The 25,173-nt window shown below is 41.6% G+C and overlaps 1 protein-coding gene across 2 annotated transcripts in view; it reads left to right on the top strand.

The window, feature by feature from the left end:
* Positions 1-19,994, top strand: part of ZBTB10 (zinc finger and BTB domain containing 10) — a 42,823-nt gene extending 22,829 nt beyond the window's left edge. For both annotated transcript variants that reach the window (XM_059723949.1, XM_059723950.1), the window contains 3 exons: positions 11,030-11,167; positions 15,338-15,513; positions 17,247-19,994. In XM_059723949.1, the coding sequence (XP_059579932.1) occupies positions 11,030-11,167; positions 15,338-15,513; positions 17,247-17,552 (620 nt within the window). In that variant the 3' untranslated portion in view covers positions 17,553-19,994. The remainder of the gene's footprint in view (positions 1-11,029; positions 11,168-15,337; positions 15,514-17,246) is intronic.
* Positions 19,995-25,173: the final 5,179 nt, after the last annotated feature.

Raw genomic sequence — 25,173 nt, 5'->3', positions numbered from 1 at the left:
CTGTCACATGATCTGTGGTATCAAACAGATATTCAGAACATTTTCTTGAGTTTAGGAATACAGCATGATACATTTTAGGAACAATTCTGAGTCCTAACATTGTGTGTCAGAGAAGAGTTTTATGTAGCCCAGGAGGACTACATAAAGATTAAGCTCTTCTGTCAAGAGAAATTAGGCTTATGGTGCTGCACCTACTGAAGAGGTATGGACCAATGAAGCAACAGGATATCATAAATAGTTTCAGAATAATTTCAGAAATTGCATTTTGAAATAAGTCTTTTTAGAATGGGGATAAGCCTATTTGCATCCAGCAAGTACTGGAAATGTTGCCATCTTGAAAAAGAAATGAGGTTCCTCCATAACCAGTTAAGGTTGCATGACGATACCTTCTTTATTGGACTAGAGAATCACCTGACGTAGGCTATTTCCTTAACTTGGAGGTACTGTGGAAGGTGTGTGTGAGGCCATTTCTTGGTACCAGTCTAATTCTAGTTCTAGTTTTGTTTTGTGGGGCGGGGTTTGGTGGGGGGAGGGGGGGAATTGGATCTTGTATGCAAGTTTACCTGTCTTCAAGCATCATGGAACTGTGAATTGATCTGAATTTCTTAAAACTTGAGTAATTATGCACTGTCACTTGGCTTTCCTGCACCTGGTAAAATAGTGTGGTGGCATCTTAAGAGCCCCTTTGTGACTAACCAGATTGCCAACATAACAAACAAGTTTTCAGCTATATTAAACAGTCTACGGGCAATAGGGGTGTGCGAAATGGGCCGTATTTGGTTTGGATTGGACCCGAATCGGAGACGGCAATTTGATTTGTTGATTCAGATCACTGTCCCCGATTTTAATTTGGCCAAATCCAAATCTGAAGATTCGATGCTGATTCAGAGAATTCAGCCGTAGACACAGCTTTAAATGTGTTTTCTACATACCTTGAGGTACCAGGTGCAGCTTGTGAACACTGCGATGGTGGGGCGGATGGAATGTCCCATGGGCTGTGGGGGAGAGGGCCGCGTGCTCAGCGGCGAACCCGGAAGTGGACTGGAAGTGCTTCTGGTCCATTTCCAGGTCTGCTGCTGAGCATGCTGGGGGGGACCCCGTGCTCCCGTGGGACGCTCCATCTGCCCCAGCATCTCGACATTCATGAGCTGCCTGGTACCTTCAGGTATGTAGAAAAAACATTTAAAACTCTGTCTGTCCGAATTGTTGAATCTTTCTGAATCTCTCCAAATTCGATTCCTACCTTTGATTTCCTAGAGCCTGATGAAGGGACTTTGATCCCTAAAGCTTGCAGAAAAGGACAGTTTTCTTGCCATTTTCCAGTTGGTCTAATAAAAGGTATAATTTTGTAACCAAGGGTTCTAGTTTTTTGTATGTCTTTTTGTCTCAGACCAACGTGGCTACAAAGTACACCCCTAATTACTTTATATGACATGCAGGGGTGCAGGTGGTACTTAAATTTAGTGCTGGTAGTACTTAAGGTTGTATTGTTTTAAATTGGTGCGCAGTCTGTCAGAGTTTAGGAACCTCTGTCCTAAGCAATCTACAGGAGCCATACAGTTCAGTTCCAGTCTCTCTCTCTCTCTCTCTCTCTCTCTCTCTCTCTCTCTCAAGTGACTTCCTATTCAGATCTCCTGAAAAGCGGTGACTTTTGTCACATGACTTTAACCTTCCCTCTGATGAGATTGTTTTCATAAGTTTATTGTCAAGGATAATTGCATCTGAATGGTATGGCAGTGACCCTCTATTGTTAGTGCTTTGTCCATGCCCTTTGGGAGTTTTCTGAGTGTTGTCTAACAGAGAGTAAGGCAAAGATCAGTCTTAAAAATAGAATTTGAGACTATTAACTCAGAACTGCAACTTAGGTGTATACAGATTCTTTAAATCATCTTACTTGCTATGCAGATGACGTGAGCAACTGCTCGTGTATATGTGGAGTTCAAACCTAATAGGTTTGTATGCACTGCTAAATGGAAATGCTTCTCTACAGATGTACCTGCAGGTTACAAAACAATTTTGGACTATTTAGTTTTTCTTTAAGAAGAAACACAAATGCTTTAATTTGATCAAAATATTTGGCAGTAGTATCAGTTGGGTACATCAATTGGAGTGTTCTTGCTTGTGTTCTCCCTCTTGGCTTTAAAGTTTTGGCTTGTTCTTGTTTTTGCTTGTTTCCTACCTTGAAGAGAAACTTTTGTGGGATTTGAACTTGGTGTTCGTAACATTGGATGTATGAACCTGAGGCACCAGATCTTTGGCATTTTTGCCATTAAAGATGCAATTTTTATTTTTTTTTTATTGCACAGAATGAGTAGTCTTCAGAATAAGATGGCATGTCATTTATAAGTAGTCTCTAATACTGCATGCTTTTGGAGTTGTTTGGTCAAGAGTTCCTCAAATATGCTGCCTTTAAAGTTTCAGGTTTTATAGTCATTTCCCTCAACTCTGTATAAAGAACTGTAAAGTTTGTTCCCGGACTACCCCTGACTTTAGCTATTAAATGCTATCTGTGAAACATCAAGATTTTACTTATATCGGGGTTAATGATTCACACTTATAACTTCTTCACTTGGTAGCTTTTGTGAACAAGCAGTAAGTACCCTATAAATTTAAAAAAAAAAATTAATGTAAATTTTTGTCAGGAGTAGTAAGTACACTGATCACAACAGTACTTTTGATCCATCCTTTAAGTGTATCTTAGTGCCATTTAAGTTAGCCAAGTACTGCCTTGAAATCATTTTAGTTGTATTGAGTTTATGATGCAAAGCTCAGTTTGACAGTGAAGAGGAGCCTAAGTTGATTATGATAGGTACTTGTTGACTCCTTAAGAAGGATAATACAAGAGTCTACCAAGAAAGAAGCATTTTCCAGGGCTAGCCAAAGTCACAGAAATGAAGTTCCATAGGAAATAAATAGAGGTGCACCGATTACATCAGTCCGATTTATTGGATCGGTACTGATATAAAGAAAATTTGCTCTATCGGATATTGGGCCGATAAATGCCTGTGCTTGCACGCAGCACGAAGCAGAGGCAGCAGCATGGAAAGCTGCTTCCAGCTGGTAAGTCGGAAGGGGCTTGACGATGGGGGACATATCAACGCCCCTGCAGTGAGGGAGGGGTCAGGTGCTGCCTGGGGGGGAGGAGGGGGCATGGGGTGCAAGTGTGTGATTCGTGGCGGAGGGAGCTCTTGCTGCTGCTGCTTGCACTCTGGGAGGGTGTGGGGGGGGGTGCCTCTCAGATCTGTGTGGGTGGAGGGTTGAGCTGCAGCCAGCACTGCATGGGGCTCTTCTTAGCAGGGGCTGGGCTCAGAGCAGGTGCCAGCAGCGCTGGGAGGGGCTGCAGTCACCCCAAATTTCACTGCACCTTCACTCCCAGCCCTGTACTACCAGGCACAGCCTGGCTCCATGTCCTGCCTCCACCCATGCAACAGGAAGAGCTGAGGCAGCTGCTGGCAGTGGTGCTGGAAGCAAGGCTATGGTGAAATTTGGGGTGGCTGCAGCCCCCTCCCAGCGCCGCTGGTGCCCACACCTAACCTCTTCTGGTCGGTGCTGCACGGAGCTCTTGAAGGGGGTGGACTCAAAGCAGGCATTGGGAGAGGGCTGAGAGCCACCCCAAATTTCGCTGCAGCACTGCTGCTGCTGCCAGCTGCCCAGCACAGCCTTGGCTCTTCCCGACATGTGGATGGAGGTGGGACATGGAGTCAGGCTGCACCTGGTGGTGCAGGGCTGGGAGCAGAGCTGTAGTGAAATCTGGGGTGGCTACAGCCCCTTCCAGCTCTGCCAGCTCCTCCTCTGAGCCCAGCCCCTGCTGAGGAAGGGCTGCACAGCGCCAGCTGCAGCCTGCACCTCCGCCCTGGGCAGATCTGGAGGGCACCCCCTGCCTGGCGAGCCGTGGTGGGAGCCACACCCCCCCCCCTTGCCCTGCCTGGGCAGCTTATGCCCCTTCCCTCCTGCTTTCCCTTTCACCAGGACAGACTTACCACTTGGAGGCAGCTGTATCGGATATTGAATCGGTATCAGCCAATATGCTTCCTTTAAATAGCAGCTATCGGTATTGACCCCCCCCCGCCCCCCCCCAAATCTCTATCGGTGCACCCCTAGAAATAAGGCTTACAAAGGTAGTTGTCTTCCATTCTTAAGTGCAAAATATATGTTTGTTAGATAGATAAGGTTAAAGACATAAAGAAGGGTGTATGTTACAAAAAAAAAAAAAATCAAAAATGAAAATGTCCATTGCAAAATGCTCTTGCCACTTGAGAGAGAACTAGGGGACAAATGTCTGTTGTGTGTTTAATTATATTTAATGGGACACTGGAAGGCAGTGGAACACCGTGGTGTGTTCTAGACTCTAATACCAATAATAATAGAAGGTATTGTTGAACTTTTGCAAGGCAGTGCCTGTGCTAGATGTTGCTGGTTTCATTGTCAAGATAAGCTATGCATAACATCTTAGTCTGATTTCATGTTGCCCTCATCCTCCCCTCTTTACTCTCTACTTACTTAATCTTGATTTGAATCAAGGGCGATCTCTTAAAAATGTCTTATAGCACAATTGAAAAAGTGATATTCTCCTAGCAATGTCTGTGGAATATTATGGTTTGGGATTCTTATTGCTGTAGAGGTTTTTATTGACAAAGATTAATAGTACATTATCAGTTTAGGGTTTTGGTGGTCAAGCATCCAGCTGAAAACCTGGCAGTCTGATTTAGAGAACCAGAAAGCCTTCCCAGCTAAGGATGTCTACCTGGTTATGGGAGAGTGAAAATTGACATGTTTGCTGAGAAGGAACTTATTAGAATGTCTTGGTTTCTTGTCTGAAGGTTCATGGAAATCCTTCAGTGTGGTTTTTAGTGACTAGCTTCAGGCATCTTGATTGCTAACATGTTGGGTTTTAGGTTAAGATGGTGAAAGTAGGCAACCTGTTTTTGCATTTCCCATTGTGAAAAGTTTTATATAACTAGACCTCAAAAAAAGCTTGTCTAGACAGGGAAATAGCCTGGAACAGTATTTCACACTCTTAAGTGCCTTGTTTAATCCACTTATAAGTTTGATTAAACCAAACTGCAAAAAGTAGGGTTTTTTTTTCCCTATAAGAAGTGTCTCAATTGGGACCTAGTGAAAGTGATGATTGTGTTAAATTCATGTAGTTCCTTTGTGCATAAATGACCCTTTAGATTGGTGTTTTTCAACCGTTTTTTAATTTGCAGACCCCTTTTTGATGCAAGTGTGGGTATTCACATACTTTTGATTTATCATAGTTATCTTTTGTGGACCCTTTAAACATAGTCTGTGGACCCCCAGGGGTCTGCAGACCACAGATTTGAAAACCACTGCTTTAGTTATTGAAAGTTCCTCTGAGCTGTGCATAATGCATGAGATGTAGTTTTTTTTCCTGCAGCAGTGACTTCCTTTTGGAGTGACTAAATATTGGCTACAGATATCGACAGTTTAGATCTAAATTAGAGATTAGGAAGTTTGTAGTACTCTTTGCCTTCGTATGCTAATGTTAGTGTTCTTTTTATGCTTCATGTTGAGGCAAGTCTCCCTTTAAGCTTGTGGTAGAAAGGTATTTATCTGTATTGGATTAAGCTCATAAGTCCATTTTTGGCTTTCTATGGAACCTTGTACTAAGCTCTCAACTCTTAGAGCTGGTGAAAAGGGCTGGCTGACTGAAATGCAGTTAATTTGGTGCACATTTATAGTCAAATCTTTTGTTTGTGCTTGTTTGCAAAGTCGTTACACTTTTTTTTTTGTGCTAAAATCTTTCAAAGCTTGGTTTGTCAGCACTGCAGGTAACTTTTTAGCCTCGTGTTGCTAAAATATTTTTGGCTGTAATCTGTCTCTGTCCCCCTAAGTGTCTGTGGTTGTAATTCCTTTAAACCAGGAGAAGCCAATCACTGGCAAACATGCCAGAGCATGGCACGCAAAGGCATTTTGCTTGGCATTTGTGTGCCTCTGGGTGGACAGCAGGGGAGCCATGAGGGCTCAATCCTTGCTGTGGCAGTGCAGCCCTGGCCACTTCCAAGAGGCTGCAGGCAGCTGCACCAGCATCCATGGAGCCCCAGCCTGGCCTGTTTCTGGCAGTAGGTGCATGCATGCCTCAGGGCAGACAGTGGGGACAGGGCTGGTGTTGAACTGCCACAACAAGGATCAGGGCCTCCATTGCTCCCCTGTCGTCCACCCCTGGTACATCAACATCTTACAAGTCAAGGTTGTGGGTGCTTTTTGGCACTGCCCAAAAACGTAGCTGACACCTGCTTTAAACCATTTCTGTGGCCCCTAGCAGATGTGCAAATAAAGGCATGGTGGGCTTTAACGTAGATCTGACAGGATCCACATGCGTATGGTAGAAGGCATGATTGTGGGATCAAGCATCAGATAGATCCAGGCTCCCCCTGCACTGGCAAGTAGCAAGCTTCTGTGGCTGGGAGCCCTGTCAGCCAATGTATCCACACAACGCAGCCTACAGCTTCCCTTCTGCAGCAGCGCATGGCACAGACCTGTGCAGCTCTCCACGCTGCCGGCTCTACTCTCTGCTGAGCTGCAGCTGCATGCAGCAAGGGCATTTATTGGCCAAATTATCAGCCCCATTGGGCTGATATCAGATAGACAATTTTCTTTATATCAGTACCGATCCGATATCGGACCAATGTATTGATGCACCTCTGATCCTGGATTTGTGGGTTGCCCTCTTCATTTAGTTTGTCTGTGTAAGGGAATTCTACTTTACCCTTCAAGGAAATTAGTAGGTTGGGGTGGGGGGGGGGTATGTGTATATATTCAATTACATGTGCTTTTTGAGATGCCTCTGATATCATTATGTCCATCTTTAAGCACCAACTCCCTCCTTTTTATGTAAAAGGGAAAAAATGATCTGTTGTTTCAAAGAGCAATTTATTACAGTATTTATTTCTCTCAGTCCCTTACATCTTGTAACAGGGTGGGGGGGGGAGGAAGCAAAGTTGTTGCCCTGCTGCTGTTTCTACCTCCTTTTCTTTCTTTCTTTTTTTTTCCCTTCATCTCTTCACCCTGGCCTCCTTCCCCCACCCACCCAAAGAGAGAGGTACAACCCTGACTGGAAAGCTGAAAAATTAGAATTATCCCTTGTTCTCCCCTGATCTCCCTGAACTTTTTTGAGAAAAACCTACATGGCAGTGGAGGGGAATATATTCTCGTCCGCTAAGCTCTCCCAAGTTTTGTGACTTACTAAATTTGTTTGAAGTCAGTTTCATGATCCCACCGGGCTTTGGTTGCAGCCAGCTAACAGTGTGTGCCATAGCAGTTTCTACTTCTTTTCTACTTGCCAGGGTAAATGAAACTACCAGAATATTTGGTTTTGGATTTTGTTTTCTGGAGCAAGTCAAAAGCAGTCATGTCCCATCCTTCTCTCCCCCCCCCCCCCCAAAATTCTAAGCATATACAATAAAATTTATTTTTTGAATGAATAATGGAAATTTCTGTAGAAATAGTAAAAAGTAACATACAAGAGAGAATTTTAGCCAAAAAAAAAAAAAAATCTAAACTTTCAGTCCTGAGAACTTCGCAATGAAATTGGATCCAGAAATTTTGAAGCTCCTGGCTCTGCAGCATGACTGCAGAAGCTGAGATCTTTAGCTGCTTGGAGATGTTTAAAAAAAATGTGCTTCATTGGAAGAAGTAGTGCGTTACTTCGACCCAACTCTGCAGCGTCTGTATAGATCGGGCACTTCAGTGGGGCTTTGTGGCACTTTTATTTAATAGCTGATAGAGGTGCACTGATATATCAGTCCATATCGGATTGGCACCAATAAAAAGAAAATTGATGTTCTTGGCAATTGGATTTTTTGGCTGGTGTAGCTGATTAATGACATTGATAAATGCCACGTGCATGCACGCAACCAGTAATGCAGCCGGAGAGGGAGGGAGGGTGTGTGTAGCAGATCAAGGTCCGCGCGGTGATTGAAGGAGTAGGCCAGGGGCAGGTACTGCCCAGCCAGGGCAGTGATGGGAGTGGGGTGGAACCATTGGCATCTCATCTGCGGGAGGAGGGGGCAGGGAAGGGGGAACTCCCTGCCACTATACACATCCCTGAGGGAAGCATGGGCAGTATGTGGCCCCTCCCCCCCCCCCCCCCGACTTGTGTGTAGGGTGAGGGTGGGCTGCAAGCTTGGGGTCAGGGGCTATGCTGGCTTCTTCCTGGCAGGAGCTGGGCCAGGGTTGTGCTCGGGGCAGGTGGGGAAGGGACAGGCGATGGGGGGCTACGGGGTGGTTACAGCCATCCTAAAACTTGCTGTAGCCACTCCTCCCAGATCTGCCACTGCCGGCCCTGAGTGCAGTCCTGGCCTGGTCTCCCCACCAGGAAGAGGCCAGTGCAGCCCTGAGCCCACAGCAGACAAGCTGCCTTAGCCCTACACACAGATCCAGGGGGCACATGCCCCTCATGCTTGTCCTTTGGGGTGCATGCAGCAGTGGAGAGTTGCCCCCCCATATATCCCCTGGACAAGCTGCCTGTGTCTCTGCCCCGTTCCTGATGGGGGCGCATTCACCACCCTGGAGGGGCAGCGCCAGCCCGGTCCCCAGCTGCACTCCCTCCATCACCATGGGGGTCTCAATTTACAACCCCATGCCCCTTACCTGCCACAGGCTTACTGGCCTGACACTGCTCTCCAAGCTTCTGGGCTTCATATTGACTATGTATCGGGCAATATGGCTGGTTAATAATCAGCCATTGGTATCAGCCAAAAAAATCTTTATCGGTGTACCCGTAATAGGTGATTCAATCACCTGTTAGATAAAAGCCCCACTAAAGCACTCAGTCTATACAGACGTTGGGCAAGTTGGGTTGCTAGGTCCAGCTAAGGCGCTGCCTCTTCTGGGCATGTGCTGGGCTCAGCGCAGGAATGTGCCAAATTTAAAGCACTGCTTTTTTTAACATCTGCAAGCTCCTTCCTTCTCATCAGCCACCCTGAAATGAGAGTGATCCAGACCTAAAGCCCCTTCCAAGAAATGTAAAGGGAAGCATGATGGAAATCCATCAAAGCTGTGGTTTTGGTTTGTTTGTTTCAGAAACTTATTGAAACTGAAACTTCTTAAATGTTTTCTCAATTTCAGTAAATTGGCTATTTCCCATTTAAAAACCTGTGTGTCAGAGAATTCCTTTCCCTCTTTTCACTTCACTCCTTTGCTGCTATAGCAGTTCCAGAGGTATGGCATAGTTTTTTAAGTTTCTGGTTTCTTATTGTACCCCCACAGGACGTTCTCTCTTTCTCAGCAAACAAATGTGTCAGTGGCACTTTCCAAAAGTGCAGAATTGCTTGCAGCCCTGCTTGGTTTGTTTTGTTTTAGTGTGTTTTAGGATTTAAATTCCCACTAAAAAGGGGATCAAAATATGACTCTCCAAATGTAAGCCTCCGTTACCAGTTGAGAAATGGTGGAAGTGACTTGGTATTGTGACAGTCCATCAGATTTCAGTCTGCATGTTGTCTGCTTACTAATATCAACATGCTTGAAAATGCTGCCCATGCAGTCAGGATCTGCCCATTGTGAATTGTGCTGCCCTCATTCTTGTTTTAAGAACTGAAGCAATGGATGAGGGAGCTGTACTCAGTTGGTTGCTGACAGATCATCATAATATGGCTTCCAAGTAGCCTTTTCAGCTCTTTTAGGTATAAAGTAGCGGGATTGAATGAAAGGATAAAGAAAAAAAAGGAGACCAGAAGAAATGGAACAGACTATAAGCAGAGTATAAGTTTTGTTCTCTTAGAATGTGACTTTTTTTTTTTTGGGGGTAGGGTGGAGGGGTGGGGAGAGAAGATTTATAAACCCAAATTATAATTACAGGGAGAGTTTTTAACAGTGCTATTCTTGGCTTTGAACATCGTTTAAAGGAATATTTTACATCTATATGCTTTTTATAAAATGGGAGATTCAGAAATATAGAACCTGCTAGGTCTTTTAAGAAAAGTAACAGGAAAGAATTGTGTACATGTTTAAAAAAATAAAAAGTGGAAAAATTATCTATAAAAACTGTGAAACCAGCTGAATAGAAACTGGCAGGCTATTTTAAATATTGGATGCAGTTGGATAACATTTGAAAAGCAGTAAGTGGACAGTGTTTCTTTTTTAAACCACAAATCTCCTTTTTTGAATAAAGGCCTTTTTTACAGACATACCTATTTACAAAGCAGACTGGACAAGGAGCTTGTGTAAAGATGGTTAAAATGTGATATATTGTTGGTTTATGGCTTGCACAGTTAAAATGGTAAACCTTCTAGGATTGGCATAGGGAAGTCATAACCAAGCTTAAATCAATATAACTTATTACTACAATGTTGAAGAATGTTATACTCAGGTGTTTATACATTCAGGTGGGAGGTAGTACTGAGTTCGTTCAAACAGTGTAAGGAACATGGTTGGCTGAATAGGTTTTTTTTTTTTTTGGTTTTGTTCACTTGGTGGTGGTGGTTTGCCTTGTTCACCAGTATAACCTTGTAAACCCAGCTGAACTTTCCATACTGAACAGTCTCACTCTGAGGAAACAAGGCATGGAAAAATTCCTTAAAAGGAAATAACGTTTTTATTTGTTCCAATGACAGCTCTTAATTGTGGGGGTGGAAAAACACTTGGGTATACAAAATTAAAACTATGGAATTAGCATATTTTCTGTTAGAAGGAAAATGGAAGCAAAGATATGGAGATAGGAGGAAGAAGGTGAAGAACAGGGAGTGACACCTTAAGGGAGGGGCTCTTATGGCGCAAAAACATCTTTGCATCATTTCCCAAAATAGGGAGGAGAAAGTTGTTCAGAGGGATAATCTGAGAATTTATAATTTGATAAAATTAGGGATTCATCTTGATTGTTGCGCTGATTTTTAACATAAGAGATGGTCCCAGTAATCCTCTTGTGTATTAGGTTTTAGGGTGGTGATTCTTATGAAAAGTTTAATCTGTTTTCTCAAATTGTTTTGCTATATTTGCTGCTTCTACAGAATGCTCTTGTATAGTGGTTTTTGTATCCATAAAATTAAAATAAACACTATATTTCTAACAGGCACTTCAAACGATTTCAAGTATGGATTGTTGCCAGGCACTTCAAACGATTTCAAGTATGGATTGTTGCCAGGCACTTCAAACGATTTCAAGTATGGATTGTTGCCGGAATCTTGGCCAAAAGAAGCTTGGGAAAATGGTAGGTAAATTTTTGTTTCTCATTTCCTGTTTCAATGTGGGCCCTCTGGTTTTGTGACCAACTTTTTAAGGCTGCTTACAGACTTTTAACAACAGCACTTCATCGAATGAAGCAGTTCATTACTTCAACCCAGCTCTGGGGTGTCTGCTTTTAGCTAAAGCTGAATCAATCAGCTACTAGATAAATGCCCCGATTAAAGCATCCGATCTATACAGATATCAGGCTAGCCAGGTCTAACTAAGGTGCTGCCTCTCTTGGGCACGCATAGGACTTGGTGTGGGAATGTGCCAAGTTTTAAAGTGCTGTTTTTGGTGGGTTTGGGTTTTTTTGGTAATGTTTGCAAGCAGCATAGGTAACTGCTTAATAGATTCATACAACTGGAAGGGACCAACATGATTCTTAAATCTGGCCACCTGCATAGTGTAAACCATAGGACTGCTGCCTATAATATTTTTAGGGGAAAACTATTTTTTAAAAATTCCCTCCTCCATTGGCAGAAAGACACCATCATTTTTTTTTTTTTTTTTTTTTTTTTTTTTTTTTTTTTTAAACAATACCACGTCACCTTTTCCTACTGCAAGCTGACGATTATTGTTAGTTTTACTTAAACAACATCAAGCTATTGCCAGGCTTGGATATGTTGATAAATGTACAGAAAAAACTAAGATTGCTGAACAGGCTTCAGGTTTTAAAATTGAATGTACTGATTCATAATTCTAGTTAGTGCAGTGCATTGTTGCTTCGCAGTATAGGTAAAAACATCTCTTGGAACTAAATCAGATATTCTTCCTTTTTTGAAGAAAGGTTCTCCTTGCTGCATAGACGTGGAGTTTGGGGATAGCTCTTCTGAAAAAATCTGGGAAGCAGCAGTCTATTTTTATATCTAGATCTATATCTACAGTAAAAGCTGTGTTAACCGGCACTTTATTAGCCGGAAAAATCTTAACCGGCATCTGAGCAATGCGGCAGAAGCAAAACTGGAAGTACCGCTTCCGGAGTACTTCCCACTTTACTGCTGCGAGCTGAGTTTTTTCTTTGCCACTTTTTCGGCCCAAGCACAGGGCAAAGCAGCCTTGTGCAGGCTGTGTTTTCCGCCCCCCCCCATCCAGCACATTTGACACCGGGGAGTGCACCAGACGGTGCACATTTGATTAACTGGAATATTTGATTAACCGTCATCCCCCATTCTCAGGGGATGCTGGATAACAGAGCTTTTACTGTATATATATATATATATTTCATAGATGTCACAGACTTCGGGCTGGAAGGGACCCTGAAGGATCATTGAGTCCTGCACCAGGGGCAGAAAGTCAGCAGGGATCATAGGATCCTAGCGAGATAAACATCCAAATGTGTCTTGAAGGTGTTCAAAGTGGGTGCTTGAACCACCTCCAGCAGCAGTCTTTTCCAAACCTTGGGGGCTCGGACAGTAAAGAAGTTCTTCCTTGTGTCCAGTCTGAATCGGTTGCGGCGGAGTTCGTGACCATTCGATCTGGTCATCCCTTGGGGCGCTCTGGTGAATAGATGTTCCCCCAGATCCTGGTGAACACCCTTGATAAACTTAGGTGGCCACCAGATCGCCCCTGAGCCTGTGCTTTTCCAGGCTGAAGAGTCCCATGGCTCTCAGCCTCTCATCTCAAAGTCTGTTTTCCTGACCTCTGATCATGTGCATGGCTCTCCTCTACACTCTCTCAAGCTTCTCCACATCCTTTTTGAATTGTGGAGCCCAAAACTGGATGCAGTACTCCAGCTAAGGCCTCACCAAGGCAGAGTACAACAGGAGAATGATGTCCCGGGATTTGCTTGAAGAAGCATCTATGGATATAAGCCAGCATTTTGCTCGCTTTACTAGCCGCAGCATCACATTGAAGGCTCATGTTCATCTTGTGGTCAATCATGACCCCCAGGTCCCTTTCATCTGTAGTGCTAACCAGCATAACACTGCCGAGCCTATAAGGATGTTGCAGGTTTTTTTCCCAAGGTGCAGAACCTTGCAATTTTTCAGTATTTAAACCCCATCAGGTTCTCATCCACCCATTTCCTGAGCCTTTCAAGATCTGCCTGGATCACCCTCCTGTCCTCAGGTGTGGATGCTTTACTCCCAGAATTTGGTGTCGTCAGCGAACTTGGCTAGCCCACTTCTAAAACCAATGTCTACATCATTGATGAAGATGTTAAAAAGTATAGGCCCTAGGACAGAGCCTTGAGGGACCCCACTGGTCACAGCATACCACAACTATTGATTTCCGTCAACCACTACCCTCTGGGTCCTACCGCAGCGTCAATTCCCCAGCCAGCAGTCGTGGTGCGGTCAAGGCCGCAGTTAGCCAGTTTTGCCAAAAGGTGATCATGGGCTTTTTTGAAGTCAAGATATATGACATCAGTCTCTTACCCCTTGTCCAGGTGATGGGTCACCTGGTCATAAAAGGAAATGAGATTTGTTGTGGGTAGGTCTGCTTGATCAACCCGTTCTAGGTATCACTCAGGATATTGCCATCAGCTAGTCTGTTAAGAACGGCCTTTTTGATAATCTTTTCCAAGACCTTCCCCAGGACAGAGGTCAGGCTGATGGGCCTGTAGTTTGCCAGATCTACTTTCTTCCCTTTTTTGAAGATAGGCACCACTTGGCCTTCTTCCAATCTTCGGGCACTTTGCCAGAGCACCAGGAGTTCTCAAAGATCCATGCCAGGGGCTGAGCTATGATGCTAGCCAGCTCCTTGAGTACCCTGGGGTGTAAATCATCAGGGCTGGCTGACTTGAAGGTATCCAGTTTGTCAAGGTGTTCCTTTACGAGGTCAGCTTTGATGGAGGATGTAAGGAAGCTCCCTCACCCGGGCCTCCCTGTCCCGCAGTGGGCAGGGGCATCCCATGGGACTGGTGGAAAAACTGACGCAAAGTACCCATTAAGAAAATTTGCTTTTTCATGGGCATCGGTTGTCAGTTGTCCCATCTGGTTTAGCAGGGGTCCAATGTTCCCCTTGCTTTTTCTCTGGTTCCCCACAAATCTAAAAAAGGACTTTTTATTGTCCTTGATATTTGTAGTTCTATATCTCATAGATACATCTATATCTCTATTTTAATAGGTCTTTAGTGCACATCTATTCTTCATAAAGCACTTGCATCAAATTCTGTGTGTTCCTAAGATGAGTAAAAATAACAGCTCTTACGTACCATATTTTGAGATCTAGTGATGAAGGTTGATTGACAGATTGATTTATTTTCCCCCCCCCTTTTTTTTTTCTCTAAGTTGGGTATGTTCCTAACTTTTACAAGTGAGGAAGTTGAGGCCTGGAAAGGGTGAAATGACTTACCAGAGGTTATCATCAGGCCAGTAATAGAGTAACATTACAAAACCCAGATCTCTTCTAATTATATTTGTTTTTCACTAGCTCTAAAATGCCTATCTCTGTCCTTCTTCTCTCCTTAGAAGCCCAAATATAAAGTAGCATGGGGGTGTGTGGAGGGTTCCAAACAGAATGCAAATTTCAGAAGTATATAGACTCCCCTTCTATGGCAGGACTGAAATTTACAGTATAACCCACTGTCTTGTTTCCTACCCTTCCCTTTTTCTAGCTTCACTTCATGTTGTTTCCTTTTCTCTTGGATAAATACATTGGGAACTTTCTTTAATAATCTTCCTTTCTGATTTAACTAAAAGTTACAGATTGCCACACCTGGAAGTTCATACTTCCATGGTATAGGTAGGCTATACCTACTTGAGTCTGAAATTAAAATTTGTTCCTTGAAGTATAACTTCCAGAATAAAGTAGTATAAGTGAAAATGTATATGGAATGTGGTATAAACTGGATTAAACAATTGACTAAAGAGTCAAATCTTTCACACAGAGTCTTTAAACTAATGCATAAAGATAATCCCTGCTCCCATTTTAGAAGAACTGGTCTTCATATCATTCATTTTCATTCTAAATATTTCAGTAGAGACTTTATGGGCATTCCTCATTTTAGTAAGTGGTTTTACAGAAGGGGTATATCTACTTACTTGTCCTATCAGTGTTGATTAAACTTAATTCTGTTCCAACTAGAGTTGATTCTGATACTTTGTATAGGTGTCTAAAAACCTACTTTCTGTGTGTACTGTATGAGCTCTTCTGTAATATATTGAAGTAATCTTTTTTTCATTATTTTTCCTTTTGTTAAATACCTTTCTAGGCGATACATCGGCTCTAATCATGAACAAACTGAAGTGTCCACACTGTAATTATGTAGCCAAATACAGAAGAACACTAAAGAGACACTTGCTCATTCATACAGGGGTGAGATCTTTTAGTTGTGACATCTGTGGAAAGCTGTTTACTCGAAGAGAGCATGTAAAGAGACATTCCTTGGTAGGTAAACTTTATGCCTCCTTAATGCTCAGATATTTGTTTTTAATCTTGTATATAAATGATTTTATGATACCTGACAACCTTTGAATGATGTGCCTTACTGTGAAATGGATAAATTTATCTGGTGGCATGACAATTCTTTCTCTCTTTTGTTTTTTAAATTCCCAAATGGAAAATGGAGTATCCTTGAAATTTCTTTCCAAACCTCTTTGTGTAGATGGTGCAAGCCTTTTTGTAGGTCAGTGGGAATATTTTTGAAAGTGATAGAAGCAATAATGCAATTGTTTTAGAAGATAGTTCAGTCTATGTAGAATTTGTAGAGTACTTTCTTTTAAAAAAATGTTTTAGACTTGGCTTCAGTTAGTAGTTGCTGTCACTCGGCAGATCTCAATAATGAGTAGTTTGTGGATTTAGGTGTGCGGCAATACAGTGAGTCTAACGTACGAAAGCAATATATCCAGTGGTTTTGATAACTGGTCTCCACCTGAGTTGAACCTGAGCCATCTGCATGTTGCTTTTATCCATCATGCATGCTGAAATGACCCCCCCCCCCATAAGGATTTTTATCTAAATTATATATATATTTTAGTATAAGAGCAGAATTATTAAACGTAGTTGTACCTTTTTATAACCTTTGAAGGTGACTTGGTTCAGAGTATCTTTTTTTCTTGTTTAGCTTATGCCTTAATTTATGTTGTGGGGGATGGTGGGTGGAAAGCTGTTCCTATAAATGTCAGCAGTATTATTCAGGAATCCAAATACTGGGTCAGCAAAGCATATGTACCCATGCTGAAGATCTTCAGTTGTTTTCATTTTAGTTGTTCTTATATAAATGCATACTTTGGTGGCTGTTTAACTGATAGCTAATTTTCATCCTTTAAACTTTAATCAATGATGTATTGGCTACAAAACAATCTATTTTTTTTGTATCTGGTCTGTCCCTTTTTACAGGTCTTGAAAAATCCCTTCTTACCAAATTGGGAAAATTTTGGTTGTGAATAAAGGCTGCTTATAGACCCTAACTCCTCCCTTCCCCCCCCACGAAAACGTCACTTTACTTTAAACTCTGCGTTAGTTGGATCCAGCTTGCCCAGTGTCTGTGTAGATCAGGCGCTTCAGCAGGGCTTTTGTCACTTTTAATAGTTGATTGAATCAGCTTCAGATAAAAGTGCCAAAATGCCCCACTGAAGCACCTGATCTACATGGATGCTGTGGAACCCAGTTGAACTAATACACTGCTGCTTCTGGTAAAATGCATCTTTTTTTCCATGTCCGTCAGTGCCCAAAGAGGCTTACATCTTCAGTTCATACAGGATGTGTTCTTGCTTGTTTTAAATATCTGGCCATTAAAATTTAGAAGCCTACCTTCTAAATGAGAACTTGTTCTAGTCTCTCTACATTATTGCATCACACATTCATACACTTTAGTCACTCAAAGCCCTGTAAAGTTGAAGTGAAATTGATCTTAAATGTTTCTGATCATTTATTTACTAACAGCTTAAGCTGTGAATAGTAGCTAAGGCCACTTTATAATGCTGCCTTTCGACCCCCTACCAGTGTTCATATTTCACCTGGCAAACAAAAGCGTTTCTGGCAAACTTTTGATATTTGGGTCTTCTGAAAAACAAAACCTCCAAAAAAAAGAAACAACTCAGCTTTGGTGGCATTTCAAGCAAATGCAGCAAATTTGCCAAGTTTATTTAATTTTTTTTTGTTTTCTGTTTTTATTTAAGGTGCACAAAAAGGATAAAAAATACAAATGTATGGTGTGTAAGAAGATCTTCATGCTGGCAGCCAGTGTTGGAATAAGACATGGATCACGACGCTATGGAGTTTGTGTAGACTGTGCAGATAAATCTCAGCCGGGAGGGCAAGAAGGAGTAGACCAAGTGCAGGACACAGATTTCCCTAGGGATGAAGAGTATGAGGAAAATGAAGTGGGAGAAGCTGACGAAGAGCTAGGTGATGATGTAGAAGAACAGAATGACCCATCTAGATGGGATGAATCCGCAGAAGTCTGTATGCCCTTAGATGACTGACCAGGCATACTGCTTATGGTTTCTGCAGCTGGACACTATGTGGATTGACCATTTGAATTCTTGGACTGAAGGCTTGCAAAATATGGTACAGGCTGGATGGTAGTTATGTTGCTGTGAAAATTGTAGGGTCAAAGCCTTATAGCAAAAAAGGATTATTAAATTTTTTTATGATATTTGCACAGGACTGTACAGCTTACAACCATTTGGTTGAATTATACAGAGTCCTCACATCTACAGTCAGTTATCAAAAGAAAATGTATTTTTTATTATTTATAGGATATAGCTACTTGGGTCCTTTCAAACATAGTAGTAACTATACTTATTATGTTACACATTCATGTATCCTTTTTAACATGAATGAAGAAAATTACAATCTTGGTATGGAAATACAACAGCTTCCCCAAAACAATCATAGGTTTGACTGACAGTGAGCCAGTGAGGCTAATTTGGGCTAGTGGCTTTTATTTCCATAAATAGGGCTTTGTCATACCACCCTTGCTTCTCGCTTAACTTAATGGGATAAAATTAGTAACTAAATTATGCATTGTAGATTATATCATCCTCTTAATGAATTGATTTAAATTATTTGGTTCTAAGTCAGCATGTGGTCTAGGTGACTAGCACTGGAGAAGTTAATATTGGCATTAATGGCTATTTCCTTCATATTTCTTTTGAAATTGCAAGAAGGCTATTACTCTTTTACCAAATGCGGAATAATCTTTAAAAAGGAAAAGCAAAATGACTAATATTCCTAATACCAGGAGAACTGAGATCTGATCATTGCTGTGTTCCTAAAAACTGGCAACCATGACAGGTGTGTCAAGTAAAATTTAGCTTTTTTGGCATTAATTCCCATAAGCTTTGTCTCTTATTTGTGTTTTCTTTCTCCAGTGTATACCTCAGTCCCACACAAAGCTTAAACAATCCCAGCAATGGAGAAAGTGTGTCATAGAAATATTAAGCAACCTTTTAGTTTTAGTTTACCTGTGTCTGCTTTTGGCGAGCTTTGTTACACAGTATAAATTAGACACTAGGCTCTTGTGCCCACTGCTGTTTATCCAAGTGAATACACTTTTTAAATTATTTTCTATTTCTTGGGTTGTTGCTAGTGTTCAGTTACTAAATAATGTCTGTCTTGGCAGCTTAATTTGCTAGAATTTAAAAAAGAAAAGAAAGAACTCCGCCCCCGCACCCCAAACATAATGATACTCTTTTGAGTTGGTGTACCCCATAGAGCTATATATACTCCCAACACTCTTTTTACTTCAATTTTTGAGGAAGCATTGAAACTTGAATTTTTGTAGTTATTGATTTTTTTTTTTTTTTTTTTTTTTTTTTTCCTCCTAAATTAGTAAGGCTATACCAATGATGTTCAGGCCTCTTTCTGAGGGAGGGAAGGGTATTGCACCTTTAGCTTAAATTCCTCTGCTTCATCTAGCCTAATGGCAAACAAATTAACCAATTTTTGGACACTGCGTTTGATGTAATATGTCACTATAAATAAATATGCACAGCATTTACCATAACACACAGCTTGGCCAGTGTGACAGTACTGTATGAAAAAATTGAAGGTCACCATATTTTCAGCTTTGTTTTAATTTTAAAATGAGTATATTTTCCTATTTTATATCAGGTAACTAAATTATGTTAGTTGAGTGGAGAACTTTGAACTATGCTTTGACAGACAGAATCCTAATGGTGCTCCATCTGATCAAAGTTGGTATATATTTAAAGAGACAAGCTTTACTGTTGTCCTTTATTCCAGTAGAACAGTGGCTTAATGTTAGACATTGTCTCTGCTGGATGAAACTGAGATAAGTTTGAACTACAGTTATATGGGTATTAAAATGCTTTTTTTTTTTTTTTTTATTATCCAGTTGTTTCATTGGTAGTTTCCACATCATTGTAAACCTGACACATGACTAGTTCTTGGTTTTTGCCTTTTTTTTTTTTTAAACTGAAGAATACATCTTATTCTCATTGTTCTAAACCTGAAATGAGTAACGTGTAATTCTGGTGGGGTCCAAAGTAGAAATTAGTTGGGCAAAGATCATATGAATGAAAAGTATTTTAAACGTTAAAGTAATGTTCTGCTTTGTGAATATGTAAGTATAGCATAAAGATTTTTTTTTCATCCCATTTATCCCCTTTAAAACCATAGTTTACAATTGGTAGATCTGTCTATATATATTAAATATATATATATCTGAAATTCACCTAAATCTGCTTTATTAGAGTACTGCTCACCGAATGCTTAGAAACTGGACCTGGCTTTACATTCTTAATGTATTTTACTTTTTTTCTCAAGGTATGAACTTATTCTCTTGGAACTGAATCTTCTTTTACTACTTAAATCATTTATGTATATCTGGTAAATTATGACCAAATTTGTTGTTAGATTGCATACAGTAAATTGAAATATACACTTGGTACACTACAGAATTGTTGTGCTTTTGTTCTGATTATATTTTGAACAGCAGGGCTAAATTTAGATTAGAGTAGCTTATAAATACTCATGTATTAGTACGTTTGATTGGCCTTAAACTCTTTCATTGTGACTGGTTATTTCCTTGGCAACATTTTGGTGTCAGAAGTTTTTGTTTTTCTTAGTGTTTTAACAGGTCTTTAGTGCAAGATGGTTAAATTTTGGAGATCCTATTCTCACATTTGAGAAGTGAATTAATTTGTTTGGAATATCGTTTAAAAACTGAATAATCCGAGTTAATTATTGCTCAGTTTTCCACTTCTTAAATTTATGTTAGTGGAAGAAATTGTGTGGAGTAAAATGTGGGTTTGTTTTGATATACCCTTCCACTTTTTTCATGATTTTTTTTTTTTTCATATCTGTCTTTGCTCGCAATTTATAGCAGAAGTTTAATTCTTGTTTACCCATCTTGAACTAGAAGGATTGACATAACTAGTATCTGCCAACTTTAAGTTGTAGGCAATTAATGAATAATGCTCTAATTCTAAGTCGAAACAATTTAGATAAATTGGTGTTTGCAGTCACACATGTACATCTTTTTGATGAAACCATTAATCAGAAATTATACTTATTCCACCTGCTTCATCATAGGTCACTTTTCTCAAGCTACCTTCTCACACCAAAAAAGTCAAGACATAATGTGTTTCTTCTGACTTCCTGTACTGCAGGGAAGCTTTTTTTTTAATTCAGAATCTAAAATAACTGTTACAATGTAGGAAACTTTCCTTTTATTTTTCCCCTTTTAAGTAGTAGATCATGAGGTAGGATGATGGAAGGTACTGTCACTAATTTATACCACTCTAATCGGTAGTCTCCAGTCTCTCAGGGGTTGGTAACATTTGCCTTTGCCTCTACCTTTGCCCATGCTAGGGTTGGGCATTGAGGAGCTGCGTATGTTGCAGCTCTTTCCCACTTCCCACTTGCCATGGTCCCTGGCTGCAGCCTGGGTGCTGCTTCCAGTTGGTGGGATGCATGCTAGTGCCAGGCATTTGAAAGTAGTGTCCATGCTGCAGCTGAGGGGCTGGTGGGGAGTGGAGAAGCAGCTGCACTGGATGCAGCTTACATCTGCTTGGCCCTGGTACAATTCCCCACCAGCTGGAAGCCGGAAGAAGGGGCTGGGAAGAAGTAGTGGCAGCAGCATGAGCACCATTCCTAGCTGGCAAGTTCCAGCACACCTCTCCTTTGTCTAGAAGCTGTGCTCACAACCAGGCTGAGAATGGGGAGCTTGGAAAAGCAGCAACACAACTTCCAGGTGCCTGGCCCTTGCAGAAGGGGGTGTCTGCACCCATGTGTCACTGATGTGCTGACTGGAGCTGGGATCATGAGCGACTGGTGCCTCCTGAATCTGGGGGAACACCCACAGAAGCTGCTGATGGTGGGGGCCCTGTCAGGGGGGCACCAGCTCTACCAACATTATCAGTGTCGTCTGTCGGGGGGCGCTTGCATCCCCTACCAGTCACCTATTGCTGGGATGTTCCAGCTAGTGACTTGAAAAGATTGTTAGCCCCTCTCCATCAGACTAGATGTGCTACAGCTAAGATTGATGTAAGATAAATGCATAGTAAATTTTAGGTCAAGGTGTAATGTTTCTGTAGAATTCCGTAGTTTAAAACCATCTTTCAACTGCAAACTTCAGATGTATGAACACAATTGTTCAGTCTAGTTTGGGTACTTCTGAGTTAAGCTCCTACCGTGGATCATTAACTTCTGTTTCTGTGCAAGAGCCCTGGACACACAGGGTACTGACAGATGTGTGGGGGGAAAAAACAAACAGTGCTTTACCAGAAGAGGAAGTGCATCAGTTTGACCTGGCTTGCCTAGTGTCTGTATTGCTCATACACTTCAGCGGGGCTTTTTGGCATTTTTATCTAATACCTGGTTCAATCATTTATTAGATAAAAGTACCAGAAAGCTCCACTGAAGTGTGTGAGCTATACAGGTTCTGGGTCACACTGACTTGATTCCTCTTCTGGGCATGCGCTGCGCTCAGTGCAGGGGTACACCAAGCTGAAAGTAAAGTGCTACTCTTCTTTTCCCCATGTCTGTCAGAGCCCATATATATTTCATCAACACACATAGTGCAGGTAGCAGGGATTGAAACTACCATTCACTACAGTCGCATGACTTTTAGTGCTTCTCCCTGCTTTTTATGGATATCTGTCATGGTGTGGGGGGGGGGGGGGAACAGGGTGTATGGCTTAATCAATATGGGGCCTTTAGCTTCCATTTTTAAGGGGAACATGAGTACTGACTGCAAGTGTGGTGTGTGTGTGTGTGTGTGTGTGTTTGGGTGGGGGGGTTGGATTTTTTTTTTTGGTTTTGGTCCAAAACACCAGGTTCTTTATATGGTTCCAGTTGCTAACAGCAGGCATATTCTTGTGTAGCTGGGCAAAATTTTATGTTATTTCTTAGATTCTAACTTTAAATTTGTAAGACTTCTTCAGTGAATTCTTGTTTGTTAAATAGGTTTGTTTCCCACTTTTTTTTCAGTTTCTTGTGTTTTTCCTGTAATGTTGCTTTTCCCTTCCATACCTGCCAACAAAACAAATTTCCTGGGTCTTCTAAAACAAGTGTTTGTAGTCTTAGGCACTGTGGAAAAAATACTGATTCCTATTGCAGAGCTCGCTTTGCAACTATAGTCACTTTTGGGTTACCGTCGTTTTGTTGTTTGTACAGGGCCTGAGGGTCTGGTAAAAGAAATGAAAGTGGGATAATTTCTAGTGATCTTGCCTCCTGAGGGTTTTCTGATGTCAAAAGGAAGTTACAGGGAGGACTGATGGAACAACCAAAGGATGCAATTGTGATACATGAGCTTCAATTACATTATATCTTTGCTTGTATGTATCGATCGGTCAGCTGGCTTGGAGTTTAAGACCCCAAGACAGACTAGGTTTACAACTCTCAGGACTTTGATTAGACTTCTAGGTTCATTTCTCCATCAGAACATTACTTGGTCGTTTCTAGAAAGCAACTCAAATTTTGTTGATTTGTACAATGAATAAGGCAGTTTCATAGAACAACAGTTACTATGTATTTCACCTTTTTTCTCTTGGTATGTTAGTGTTAAAATATTCATTTTGTTCATTATTTATGTTCTGTGTATCTTTTTTTCATTTTTTTGGGGGGGGGGGGTTGAAACGTTCATAAGCTTTCTGAGACTGAGATTTGCTTTTGAGGAACTGTTGATCACGTTGCTTGTGCTCCAGAAAAAAATATAATCAAGATGGCGCATCAATATGCTGGATAAAAATGGAGTTTAGCTGTTATATATTTCATTTACAAAGTCCATCTTATAAAAACAGCAGGCTTGAAATCCAGGGCAGGGGAAAAAAAGTGGAGCTAAGAGTGAAGCCGTTTTGGGGATTTTTGAGAATACATTTTGTCAGGATCCAGGGGTAGCAGTACAAAAAAATGATTTTTCATAAAACTAGTAAAAGTATGTTTGGGGGGGGTTGGGTTTTTTTTTTAAGAGAAGCATCATACAAGATGGAGAATAAAAATGGACAAAAGCAACTATTAAAACATTTGTTTATAAGCCAATTTATTTAATCTATAGCAGTTTGAAGCCAAAAATTGTTTGTAGTAGTTGGCAGTTTTAATGCGAGCCATATACCTTTTTGTCTGCTTTACTTTTTTTTTATTAATTGGAACAACATCTCTCAAAATGCATACATGAAGTAAATAATCACATTTTTAATATTAATTCGGTTTTATAACTATTTTATATATCCATCTATCATTCGTTGATGCACCTGGACCTCGGTCCAATTGAGATCTAAAGACTTAGTGGCCATCCAACCTTGGAGGCAGTTGAGCCACCTAGTAAGCTTCCTTGTTTGACCAGGAAGTTTTTTTTGACACCTAGGCTAGGGACACATTCAAAAAGCCTGAGCCTGGATTGATTCAATCTTTACAGGTTAGTCTAACCTGGGTAAGGTTGTCTGTCTGGTTACAAATATTCTCTCTGGACTGAGGAAATTCAGGCACATGCCCGCAGTGGCTCAGGCTAGAAGCTGGGGGGGGGGGGGGGGTGCTAAAGAAGCCCTCCCTTCCCTTTTACAGCACTGAGTTGGTGGGGATGTGGCCAGGCGCTGGCAGGATCTCTGATTGATTTAGGGAGGTTTGCCTGCACCATCCCAGGCTCTTCCCCACTGGCTGCTCAAGAGGCGGGCATGTTGCCAGCCCCAGGTTAGCACTGAGGCAAGGGGTGTGTGCGCAGTGCATGCATCTGTTGTTGATGCAGAGCTTTTCAATCTCCCTCCCTGTTTCTTTATACTGTGCAGCAAACTGACAGGCAAGCAAGTCAGCAGGAAGCTGATTACAGTGTTTATCTCCCCATATGCAAAACAATAGCCCCTCACCATTAATTCAAACTCTTCTTAAACAGCTTACCAGCTGACCTGTTGATTTAGCTCCAAAAAGCCCTAAGCAGTCACTGTTCTGTCTGCCTGTCCCAGTGAAATTGGAGACACTCGCACACAGACACTTTTCGGCATTAGCTAGCATACCACATGCCTGGGGTCTGTGCTGTGGAAGGTTGGAGGGAAGGAGGGGGTATCCCTGCTTGTCCAGCAAGCAGCAGGGGGTGGGGGGGGGGAGCCGGGAGAAGCCAGGTAAACCCTGCTGTCTCTGCTGGAGCTCCTGCCAGGGAGCCCTGCTGTTGAGCAAACAGACTTGCCCAGCCCAGAGAGCATGCTGGGATGCTGGGAGTATCTGGTTTATCTTAAACCAGCAAGGGGTCTGGGACAAAAATTGCATAAACCGATCTGACCCAAATCAGTTAAACCTGGTTGAATTGTAGCATCAGACTCATCTTAAAACAGTTTCAGCCATTTGCAAATTGGTTTATGCGCTCTGAACATCTGTTCAGTTACAGGCGAAAACCAGTTTCTGATCACTTAAACCAGTTTGTGTGTAATGTCTGTCCCTAGCTCTAGAGTTCAGCTACTTATCTGTTCTGGTCTGAGCAGTTTAACATCTAGTTCCTGTCTTGGCCCACTGAAATGGAGAAACTAGGTGAAGTAGTGCTTTGGAGTCCTCTCAACATATATGCACAAACTCTTCCTTTTTAAAATGTGAGCAAAGTAATTATAATAATTCCCATCTATCTGGAAAATTAGGTTGTGGTTAGAGTAG

Source organism: Alligator mississippiensis, chromosome 3, assembly GCF_030867095.1.
Source record: "Alligator mississippiensis isolate rAllMis1 chromosome 3, rAllMis1, whole genome shotgun sequence".
Taxonomy (NCBI): Eukaryota; Metazoa; Chordata; order Crocodylia; family Alligatoridae; genus Alligator; species Alligator mississippiensis.
This window is presented reverse-complemented; position numbering and strand designations above follow the sequence as displayed.